This window comes from Diorhabda sublineata, chromosome 5, assembly GCF_026230105.1.
Source record: "Diorhabda sublineata isolate icDioSubl1.1 chromosome 5, icDioSubl1.1, whole genome shotgun sequence".
Lineage (NCBI taxonomy): Eukaryota > Metazoa > Arthropoda > Insecta > Coleoptera > Chrysomelidae > Diorhabda > Diorhabda sublineata.
The window spans coordinates 29,197,410-29,210,049 of NC_079478.1; the positions used below are offsets into that span (position 1 = coordinate 29,197,410).

The 12,640-nt window shown below is 33.9% G+C and overlaps 1 protein-coding gene across 3 annotated transcripts in view; it reads left to right on the forward strand.

Moving 5' to 3' along the window:
- Positions 1–12,640, forward strand: part of LOC130443893 (protein pellino) — a 128,633-nt gene that overhangs the window by 69,704 nt on the left and 46,289 nt on the right. For 2 of the 3 annotated variants that reach the window (XM_056778774.1, XM_056778777.1), the window contains exon 2: positions 11,182–11,277. In XM_056778774.1, the coding sequence (XP_056634752.1) occupies positions 11,182–11,277 (96 nt within the window). Of the gene's footprint in view, positions 1–7,355; positions 7,610–11,181; positions 11,278–12,640 lie in introns of those variants that run through there. The other variant, XM_056778776.1, reaches the window with a different exon arrangement.

Consider the following 12,640-nt stretch of genomic DNA (forward strand, 5'->3'; position numbering starts at 1 on the left):
CTCCTATCAAGCACAAAAAACAACTGAATATTTGAAGGAGAAAAACATCGAATTAATGTCTTCGTGTTTGAATATATGGAAAAATAAAATAGGATTTTTGTGGGAAAAATCTACAGAAAACTTTCAATGAAAAACCGTGATATCCGTTATTGTGTAATTTGTATGCCATCCAATCTAGAAATGGAACAGGATCGATTCTGTATATGGATGTAACTCATATTCTTAGTAATCACACTGTGGCTATTTGTTAGAATGACTATTTCAATAAAGGACTATTCAGGACACAAGGAGTTATTGTTTATGCTGGACAATTACAACTTTATTCCGAATATTCAATTGATTTTTTGCGGTACAATACTACAATGGTAGATTGACGTGGTTGATGATAATGGTCAATGTTCCGTATTATAATGATAAAAAATTTATTTACTATACAACTCAATAATTAAATAAAGTAGATACTAGTTTTTTATAACAAGACAGCTATAGTTTTATAAGAAAAACTTGTTTATAAAATTCCTTGGGCCTTACTAATGCACACTTTTCTTTTTCTGAATACAATCTCTCCCCTCGACTCAGACCTAAGCATAACTCAGCCAGTAGTTTCCTTATCGGACAGTTCTCGTTTTGTTAAACGTATCAGGATATTCCCAATCTATTATTGCAAAGAAAAATTTCGCTTTTGTAACAATGTAACAAATATTTTAGAGGCCTTGTTTATGGTATCGGTATTTGTAGTATATAGTAAAAAAAAGTATAACCCACTTTAGCAAAGCTGGAATAAATTATACTCGTACTACAACTCACCGTTATTTGCCAAATTAAGAGCTAAAAAGAATTCGGAGAATTTTGTAAATATATTATCGTAAGGTTGTATAGGAATGCTGTGCATTAAATAATATATCGATTAGCTGTAAATTCCAATAAGACGAGAAACAAATATATTATTCATACTTGATTTGGGCGAATGAACACCATATTGTATCGAAAATTATAAAGTCAAGAACATAAAAAATTGTCGTCAAGTATTAATGGGACTCGAGAATTAAAAATTACTTTTAAAAAGCTCGATGGTTGTATGCATGTTGTATGTTAAGTGCACAAGAGGTCTATGATAAATAAACGTTGTTTGAAACAAACCTTTTGAGTACAAATTCCATTATTTTTTAATTATAGTCATATGACAATGAAAAAATGCATAATCTATAACTTCCAAAATTGGACTAAATCTCATCACTTCCCTCTTCACCCCCATAATGATGTACAGTGTGGGGACTCAGAATATTAGTCGAAAGAAGCTCCACACCTAGAAGGATGTCACCCTGGAGCAAATAGTGAACGCCCATTGATAGATCAAGAATCGAAAAAGTGGAAGTAGGGTTAGGACATCAAGGACTACACCGTCAGTAGCAAAATTTACCAGCTGACGATGCATTCTACATCCAGGTGAGGGAGCTGACAGTTCTCTTTAAAAAATACTACTACACTAGGTCGTCCAAGACCTAGAAAACAGCTGGACCATGACCAGTGATATTATCAAGAAAAATACTAAGAAAGAATTTATTAGAAGTCCTCTTGATCCATAATAGATTGTTGTCAGCAAGTACATCCATTTTTTAACCATTATTACTGTTTCGAATTTACCCATTTTAGAAGCTATTAAAAAACCAATGAGACCGTTAAAACTGAAGAAAAAAATGAGGACATGACGTAGCTTTTAAAAATTCAGCAGGTGTTCAATTAAATCCGGAAAATTTTCATTTGCCGATTTTTTTACGGCTTAAAAGTACAAAAATGGTTAAACTGTGTATTTTAAGAAAGTGAAATAAAATATGTTGAAAAATTTTCATTTGATAACTGTGTGAATCTATTTCTGAAAAATTTCAGTAATTTAACTTCCAAATACTTTCTGAAATATCTAACTTCGAAGCAATCTTATTAGTTTATCTTCCCTTGGGAGTTAATTTACTAATTTTTATATCTAATCAAATAAAAACATTCAATTCCTCCCTGTATGCATATGATTGTTATATAACTGATGTAATCGGTAGTCGTTGGTAGTGGCCCGTTATGTTCCCTAATAAAGATTGATTACGGCCTTGCGAATACTTGAACCTACGGATTTTAGTAAGACCTACCTACATATTATTGTCGGCAACGCCAACAATCTGTTTTTATTTTCTCGCCTTAGGTACTCATCTCGCAAACAATTTCCCAATTTTTTTTATTTCTTTGTTTGCCGTTCATCAGATTAGAGATACCGCTTGGGTGTATCGATTAGTTATGCAAGCAGTACAGATAGTGAACATTGCGTTATTTCATTTTTACGATGCGTATTTAATCATAAAAGAAATTTTTCGGTGTCGTAAACTTTTAATAATAGCGGAGAAACAGGATTTCAGTGGTATCAACATTAATACGAAATTTATATTTTTCTTGATTATATTGTCGGCATTACACAAAAGAGGAATATGGGACATGTTAAAAGTGCTTGATTTGTTGAATGATTTAGCAATAGGCTGCGAAAGCTGCATTTAAAATGAAACTAAATCATTTTTCACAATCTTCTTCTATGGTGCTACACGCATTAACCTCCCTATGTTTGCTTCCCCAGCTGTTCTCTCTGTATTATCTGTACATCTATTCGCAATATACGGCCTGCCTATTGCACTCTCTGTACTATGAGAAATTCTAAAAACTGTACTTCCTTGTATTTTTGATTTAGCTTATGATTGATTACATCTGGATCTCCATGCTCCGTTCTCTCATTTTGGACCATATATTTTCTTTAATATCTCCATTTCAAAGGATGGTATCGAAGTTGGCCGTATCTTACATCAATAAGGTCTTAATGAACTTAAGGAACATCCGTGAATATGTTATATATCCTGAAGCGTTGATAGCACTTTTCACCAGCGAACAAATATATTATGACGCTTTAAAAACCAGACATGCGAAGGTACTGATGCTCTTCCATAATTATTAAAAAGCTTTTTACACTATATTAACGTAAAATAATATGGACTTTTAGTGTCTATCTGGACACTGGACTATCTGGGTGTTTTCTGGCCAACAGACAATAAAATCGTGAATCGATAATGGAAAACATGATGCTTTCTGCTATCAACGCATATTATTTTTCTTTCCCTTTTCGTTATTATCCTTCATTTAGAATGGAATGACGTTTTTTATTATCATGTAAATACAGTTTTCTAAGCCAAACAACAATTTCAGAAAACTACAGGGTTACCACAAAAACACTGTTTATTTCTAAAACTTCATTAATTCAAATTCAAATATTCATGATTCCAGGTCGACGTGTACACAAAATAGCGTATTAGCACAAGTACTATATTTGACTTGACACACACACATATACGTGTAGATATAAAATCCCGTTCCATAAATCATCTCGTTGATCGCGCGTAGTCTCTGTCTAGTATTGAGGGTGAATCCACGTAGTCTTCACGTCTTTACTTCCTTATTCTCGCCATTGTTAAGTTACGTTGAGTTGGGTTAGTATCGAAAACTTCGATCTAGACGGCTGTGGTTCAAACGGAGGCCTCGAAACCATTGTATTACCCTTTATACTCCACAATTTGGAAACTAGCTCTAGACCATCTCATCTTTTTTCGTTTATACCTTATTTTTAATTATTTCCAACCCAAAAAAACTTTTTATTTTTGCTATTTTTTTCGAGGCAATCTATTTTGTCGTCGTCCATCAGTTGACGTGGTTTTTTCGTTAAGGCAGGTAAAGCAGATGCTCGATCGTCTCAGCTTTTACATTGTCCTGATATATTTTGTTTTGTGTCAACAGTACAATGTCCACTGATGGTCTTCTGGATTGAGTATTTTGAGATCCTATTTTTTTTTGTTTTCTCTTTATTGATCCTTAGAGAAACCTATATGTCCTGATGTTTGTTTCTGATTTCTGTATCAATGGCATCTTTCAATAAGTACTGTTACTGTTTTCCGGCATTCTCTCATTTTCGCTTGTTTATATCACCGAAAAATGTGTGATTTTACTGCTGCAGTTAGAACCTTAGCCTTTTTTTGTATTAAAACTCTAATCCTTCCTTCCCCTGATTCAGAGCTGTTCCATAAAAATAACTGAAAACTTGCCTACAAAGTAAGGAGTCATAAGAATCCATACAAGAAGAAATAACTGGGTCAGATATGGACCAAGACAAAGGCTGTGCAACTTTGGCCCAAGCTTGTAAGCCTGGCTTGACCTAGCCTTGGTAAATATCTATAATGATAACAGGGTATTACCATTGGCCCAAGCATCACTGCCAAGGCTGACCCATGCTTGGTTGCCGTAATTGGGTCATGTGTGCTAGTCTAGACTGGGCCAAGCTTGTAAGCCCTTCTTGGTACAACCTAGGCTAAAGATTGAAATCATAACAGTGTACCAGGCTTGGTTGATAACATTGGCCCATTGTTGGTTTATTTTATTTTAATTATTTTCATTTTTTATTGCACCACACTGACAAGCTTACTTGAGATCTATCTTTTATAAAACTGTAGTTTTTTCAATTATCAATAGTTGATATAAACATATTCTTATAATTATTCTAAAATCTTCTTTTCTAATAATCAAAAATAAGTAGTAAAAAAAAGTATTTTCAAAACGTTGAACTAGTATTGATGATCAAAATAGTAATTTCTGTAATTGTGATTTCTAATTCTTCTTGAATTACTGAATTTTTATTTTCACGCTGAGCACGGCCTCCTTCTCGATCTTTTGCACCTGATAAAAAGCGACTAACCTATTTATTGTTGGCTGCATGATACTTAGACGAAAGAAATTCTGGAACAATGAACATAGTTATAAAATCGAAGTTAATACGTAAATAATCACATGGTTCTGTATCAGAAGAATCACTATTGACACTAAAACAAATCTTCATTAATAGTATTCTTTATTTTGATGAGTACTCGTCACTTCTTAATTCTTTGATATGAACTAGACATTGTCTATAAAGAATTTAATTATAACTTTAGCTTAACAAAGCTAATTGAAAAACAGCCAATTAAAACACGAACCATCCTAAAAAGAAAAAATTGAGCGGTAGTGCAATCGACGGTAGACTTAAACGTATTAAGCATGATGTTAGGGACTTCACCTTCTCTTCTAACGTCAGTCACAATCGGATACTTTCGTGTATTTGGTAGCAATGAGAGTGGAAGGTTTTTGCCAAAGAGTCTAGATTACCCAGATCTGGTCCTACTCTGGGTTCCCATAGAACGGCCAAACTTAAGCTCGCCAGCCAATGCTGGGAAACCACAGACTTATACCAGATCTAGGTAACCCAGCCCTGGGTTCCCATTGAAAGGCCAAACTTAAGCTCGGCAGTTTTTACGCCAATGGTGTGAAACCGCACACATGGCTGAGGCTGGGTTACCCAGATCTGGCCCAAGTCTAGGTTCCCATTGAAAGGCCAAACTTAAGCTCGCCAGTCTTGAGCTAAGGCTGTCGCGCCGAACCTTAAGTTCCCAGTCCCGGCCCAGGCTTGGTCCTGTTGTCTAACTTGCGGATTATTTTTTAAGTAAATCATGTTACCCGAGACTGAATTCTCCGTGTTGGTGAAGATTTCTTTAATATGAAATTGAACTATTCTAATTTATGAGGAATTATGTCAAAAAGCTAAGAATATAGAGCCCCTAAAAGCTCAGAGAATGGTATTAGAAAATTCAAGGTATGTTAAAATCGTACTTATAAGCTTTTTTTCTTTGCTGAAAGTTATAGTTTTTTTTTATATTACAGTTTATCGATATTTTTGGAGGGAACCGGACCTCGCAAGTTTTTTCTCGTTACAAGCAATCAGTTACACTAAACTACACACTACACTAAAGAATTTTAATTTTTTGAAACGATAAAATTTTCTATCGATCACTACTACTATCGTTATCATAGTTTATAATTAAAATCAACAATTGGATTCATTTAGGTTTTACGTAGAAACTCTGTCAGACGAGGGGGATGAAGACACGTTTGAAATTTGTGTGAATATCCTACGCAACGTGGTGTACGTGTTCAATCCACAAACGAATTATTAGATCGCGACTAAATGAAGCAATTTAAAGTTAAAGTTCGTTAACGCCATGTCCTTTAAATGAATAAAACGTTGAAAATGTCAAGGAAAAAACGGAACAGCGTGAGTCTGGCCGTCTACGTCTGCACCGAGTTCAAAAAAGTCATTCACCGTATGCGTTTTGTATTTCGACATTGAGATAGGAGAACACCGAGTGTGTGTTTATATTTACGAGTGGCAATTGAAAGTTTTACAAAATGTTTACAAGAACTGAAATTATTCGATGAATGAAACTTATCAAAATTTTCTATAATTTCAGTTTTTCAGTAAATGTATTTTGACTAGTGTTTATAATTTTTAGACTTTCCGATACTTCATAAATAATTTTAATTATCAATATAAAAAAAATTTATGTTTTATGCCATAAGTTTTCCATTTTAACTGTAGAGAAGGCAAAGGGCCACTCAGATTAGATCTTTTCTTGCCGAAGAAGGTTGGAAGAGGTTTACGAAAACATACACACATTAAGACGTCCAGACCAAGAAGTCAAGAGTGTATAACCAACAGACTAACATAAAATAAAAGATAAGACTTCCTAGAATCTCCCAGACAACTCAGAGGAGAGGAAGGAGCCTACGCGCGAAAGAGGATGAGGAAGTGTCGAAATAGGTGGTGGAATATTCTTCATATCCATCGATTTAGACAGGGGTGGATGCTTAGAGGGACGAGACTTCTCACGCGCACATGTGTGTGTGTGTGAGTGTGCGGGACATTTTTGTTGTCGTTGGGGATAGCGGGACAGACAACGGGTCAAGTTAAACATACAGTAATAGTGATATCCAGTAAAAATTTATATATTCAAAAGAAAATATTTTATAACGCCAGTCTCGTTATTTAATAGCCAGATCTCGTACAAAGTATTAAAAATCCTTAAGTGATCAATTCCTGATTTGTTTATTTAATTTAAATGATTTTTTGAACAAAAAATATGTTACTGTTTCATCCATTCTTAAGAATCCCAAAAAGTTTAAAAATTATTATAAACAAGAAATTCTAAAAAGTCATTGATTTGAGTTTCAATACATTCAAACAAAAGCATTGTTCAGTTTTCGGAAAATACGAAATCGATACCGTGTAAAGAGCACAATACGAATGGGAAATCTAAATGTAGATAAAAATATAATCCTTATCTTCGTTAATTTTCGTTTACATTTCCGCGAACTCCGTCTCCTTCAGTCAATTTATTGCTCGGCCCACGTAAGCTGACAACGCTTTGTATGTGCCTGTTTATTTATTTTAAAAATCCTTTTTTTACGGCGCTAACCGTCTAGGTGTTTATCTATTCTTTGTTGGATGTGTGCATTTATTGTGGCGATAAAATGAGTAAGTTCACACAAAACAAGACAGTTGCCGAGAAAAGGTTGATGTCGTTTAATCATAAACGTTTCGCGAAAAAACAACTCGTTCGCCAGTGAATGACAGTTAAAGATCGGTTTAGAAGTGCAGTCATGCGATATTGAAAATAATGCGGTGTTTGTGTTTATTGAATATTCACAGAGAAGTCAACATAAGGTAACGGCATTATTTATTCTATTTTATACCGTTTGTTTGAATATTATTATATGTAGATTCCAGAATTTCAAAACAATTCGATAAGTAATTGAATTTATACGTGTCAAGCACTAATGTTTACCTTTTTATTACACAAAAAAAATTCTCGTCCCAATAAAAAACAATAATATTTGGTATAAATATTTTCTATTACAATTATTGCTCGAAAAAATATTTTTTTCACTCGTAGATTGTACAGTTAGTAAATAAATAAATTGTTATTGCAAATTTTATATTTTATATTGAAATTACAAATGCGTGGAAATAATCAAACGACAAATTCAGAAATATATTACTAATTGTTGAGATTTTTAAATAGAAATCACAAATAGTGGAGTGAATATACAGGGACTTGATGCAAAAAATTTGGGAGTGGGTAGATGACGTGAAAATAATGTTGTGAAAAATGAAATGAAATGCTGTGAGAAAAATTCTCATACGACCCTTCGTTTTTGAGTTATATGCCTTTAATCATCATCGTCATCAAGCTTTTCCACCCTTTGGATTATGGCTATTGCTTATAGCGATTTGAAATCCTTTTTTTGAGGTTCGTTTTCTATTTTTGTTTTCTTTATAGTTTATCGTTTGTTTGGCTGCTTTTGTTATTATTTTCCATTCCTTTTCTATTTCGTTTCTCCAAGTCTTTCTCGGCCCGCCTTGGCCACAATGGGATCCATTGCGTTATTCTTTTGATCTTTTCAGTTGGTTGGTTATATGCCCTGCCCAGTTGAGTCTTTGTGCTTTTATGTATCTCACTATATTTTACTTCTCCAGCTTTTTCTCTATTTCTTCATTTTTCTTTGCTCTCTATTCTCCCTCCTGTGCTATGTTTGGACCTGTTATAGTTCTCATTATTTTATTCTCGGTTGTTAAAAGTTGTCTTCCCCCTTTTGTTGATTACTATTGTTTCCATCACAAACGTGATTACTGGTCTTATTAGGGTTCATTACATTTTTATTTTGATTTGTTTGTTTATGTTTTTGATTTTTAATAGGTTTTTTCTTCCATAGGTTTGATAGCCTTTTTGCGTCCTTTATTTTATCCTCTCTCTGGTTGTTTGTCCCAACGTTATTCCTAGATAGGCCTTTTTAGTGCTTTTAAGGCAAAAAAAATTGAATCCATTGTATTTAGTTCAGGAGAACGCGGTGGCCGTGCAAACGGACTTCCCTGATGAATCCACCTATTAGGAAAAACATTGTTAAGATGATTTTTTTCATCATTTAGGAAGTGAGGAATAGCTTCATCATGAATGAACCACATGTGTCTGTGGAGAAATCCATAATCAATGTGAAGAAATTCTAAGTATCGCTGAGCATTCAGATTATTATAAAAATATTGGGACCTGCTAAATTATGACCAATTATTCCTACCCACACATTAACACAAAATCGGTATTGATTTTCTATTCTTTAATTATAGGAATTAATAAAACCGTCTCGTGTGAAACCAGCTTCATCAGTAAACAGGACTTTTTCCAATAAATATATTATCAACTCTGTTTATCTAGAAACCAACGAGCGTAGGTCAGTCTAGTATGTAGTAAAAATGTTTATTCATTTATTCATTAGTTTAATACTTCCTGTCAGTTTTTTCAATAAATAATTACAATTTCTGATCTTTTTCTTCAGAATGTTTCTTTATGGCGAACGGTTTCAACGATCATTTTATGTACAACAATCTAAAAATCTATATATCTCCTAAACCATTAATTACATAAAGTAAAAGGACCATCGTCCCATTACTAAATCCATGTCTTGCAGTACCTGAATGGATGAAAAGTATTGTATACAAAACTAAACTCCTCATCTTAGATGGCTTAAAAAAGACGAATCACGCGTACTTGACATTAATGTTTCTCCATTATTGAATAATAATCACTATTAATTATTTGTTTTTGAGTGTAATGTAGCTAAAATAAAATAATTTTCTTTTTTGTAATGTATAACGCACTTATCATTTAGACACAAATGACTGTCGCTTTTGCTATTTCATATTATTAATTAATTGGCAGTTGTGTGATGAATAAATCTCTACCTGTATTTTTATTGAATCAATTCCCCACGACCTAAAGGTAAAAACACTTATAAATGTTAATTTTGGTAATAGATCTGAAACTACTCAATATTTCCGAAACAGGTGAAGATAGATAGGTAAATGAATTATGTCCAGAATTTTCTGAATAATATTTCAAAAAAGTAAATAATTTACAGTTGGCTGCATTTAAAATAAAAAAGTTGGTAATTGCCACTGTCACATGACACACCCTGTATAATTTTTTTGAAGAAAAAAAAACATTTAAAAGCAAAAATCGAGGTGTCCAAGCGTTTTTCCTTTCATGTTCTTATTTCATAACGAATTTATTCCATTCGGCTGTTCCACACTGTATAATGATTTGCACCTCAAAAATGAGGCTGAGAAGTGTGGCGAGAATGCTGGCAAATCATAATATACAGGGTCGGGTAAATTGAGCGGATAACCGAATTTGTGGCTTAATTATGACTTTTATGAAAAATTGTCTCAAAAAATGTACGTACAAGTTAAGATTTCTTAGTAGTAAACTTGAAATTATCTGTACATACTAATTTATTTTCATTATAATCCATTTCTATTATTCAAGTTAATTTTTCTTCATTGCAATGAGTTTTTTGATACACTCATACAGGCTTCGAATATCCTAAAAAGTTTCACTTCCGAGACTGTTTTCGACTGATATTTTTTGTAGATATTTTCATTGATAATAATTGATAACGAAAAAAATATATTTCATTAACTGATTTGAAATTTGTATATCGTATATTCCTTCATCACAAATAAATTCTTTAAAATACAGGGGGCTCAAACAATACAATATATATTAAACTTATAATCATAGAATTAATACATCATTAGTTTGTTGAGTTTGTATCATTTAAAACATAAGATATGGTTTGTTAATAAACTAAACCAATGAAATTTTATTCCATGTCTTCAAAGTTAACATTGGAAAGAAATATCTTGACACCAACAAGTTTTAGTTAGGAGATAAAATCAGAGTTGATATTAATGATAGAGATAGCAATATGTGATTGGAATTGTACTATTGGAAGAAGAGAGAGAAAGAGCTTCGATTTACCACTCTCTATCTTTCTGTACTATTAAAATATAAACTTCATATGTGATGACGATCTAATCAGTATAAAAGAGAGAAATAGAGAGGGATAATAGTATACCAATGTTCTTTATCAGCAATTAAGGTTTTCTCGTATAAGCTCTCGTATCTCGCTCTCTCTATCTTTACTCTTAGTTGGATTCATAAAGTCCTACGTTCGCGCTCGCGCTGGCGCTCTCGTTGGCTTTACGATCGACTTCACATTAGGTAGGCGTTGGAGCGCGAGCGCTGGGGTTCGTGTATATAAATCACACTTCGTAATCTGTTTTAGTCATGTTCAACGAGAACGCAAGCGCGAACGTACATATTTATAAATTGACTAAATCTTTGGATGAAATACTGGTATTTAGTAACATATTTTAATTCTTATTTAACTCAATTTTAGATCGGATGGCACCGAATCTCCAATTTTAGAAGAACAGGAGAGTGCCAATTCAGAAAAACCGAAACAAGTCAAATATGGTGAACTAGTCATTTTAGGGTAAGTGTATCACTATTATACTCTTCCTAAATTAGGCCAAGACAACACTTTTAACAAACGAGCGCGGTGAGAGTGGGAATGTTTATGCGAGTGTGTTTTATCACTTTTTCAGCGAGTTGCGTACAATATTTTCTCACGAACCTCAATAAACTTCATTTGAAATTACATGTTTTCTAATTAACAGTTTATATCATACTACAGGGGGGTCAGAAAGGCGTACGATTTTAAAAACTCCCTTGCGTTTAAATGTTATGAAAGGGAGCTGCGCGGGTGGTGGGGATGAGTAGCTCGGTTCTCAGAAATTTAGACGCGATGGATGGATTCGATAGTGGATTAGAAAGTTCGAAGCTACTGGTTCTACTGCTAATCAGAAGCCTGCGGGACGCCCAAGATCAACAAGTTGGAGCCTCAGTTCAGCGTAATCCTGGTCTATCGACTCGCAAACGATCGCCTGAGCTTGTGGTATCCAGAACATCTTTGCGTCGCATTTTGTCGAAAGATATGAAATTACACCCGTATAAAATTCAACTTTTGCAGAAATTATAGCCAAATGATTTAATTTTAAGACGAACTTTTGTTGGAATAATGTTGGAACTCTTTCAGAGTTTCAACAATATTCTGTTCTCCGACGAAGCCCATTTTCACTTAAATGGGTATGTCAATAGACAGAATTGCCGTTACTGGGCTGCAGAGAACCCAAGTGCAAAACATCAAAAGTCTCTGCGTTCGCCGAAAGTAACCGTTCGGGTAGATCACGGAATTATGGGACCCTACTTCTTCCAAAATCAACAGGGGCAATCTGTCACTGTAAATTCTCAACGATACATAGCCATGTTAAGGGATTTTTTCTTTCCGCAACCACAACAATTTGAAGCCTATAATCGTACGACATGGTTTCAACCAGATTGCGCGATATGTCATACTTCTAATGCCTCTTTGGTGGTCTTAAACCAGATGTTTGCTAGGATTCTGATATCTCGTCGAGGGGACATTGCATGACCGCCTAAAAGTCCGGACCTAACACCACCGGATTTTTTTTATGTGGAGATACCTGAAAAGTAGAATCTACTCCAATAATCCAGCCACGCTTAATCAGTTGAAGACCAATATCCGAGAAGAAATAGCAGCTATTCCCCGCGCAATGTGACAGCGAGTTTTTACCAATTTGAAATCTAGATTCGAGGAATGTTTGCAGCGCGATGGTGCACACCTGGATGATGTTCTTTTTAAGAAATGAATTTCCCAGATGTATATTTCAAACAAAATTAAAAATTGTATTTGTATTATATTTATTTTATTATTTTTTTAAATTCGCAAAACTTTCTGGCCCACCCTGGATTTTAATTAATTAATTATAGCATAT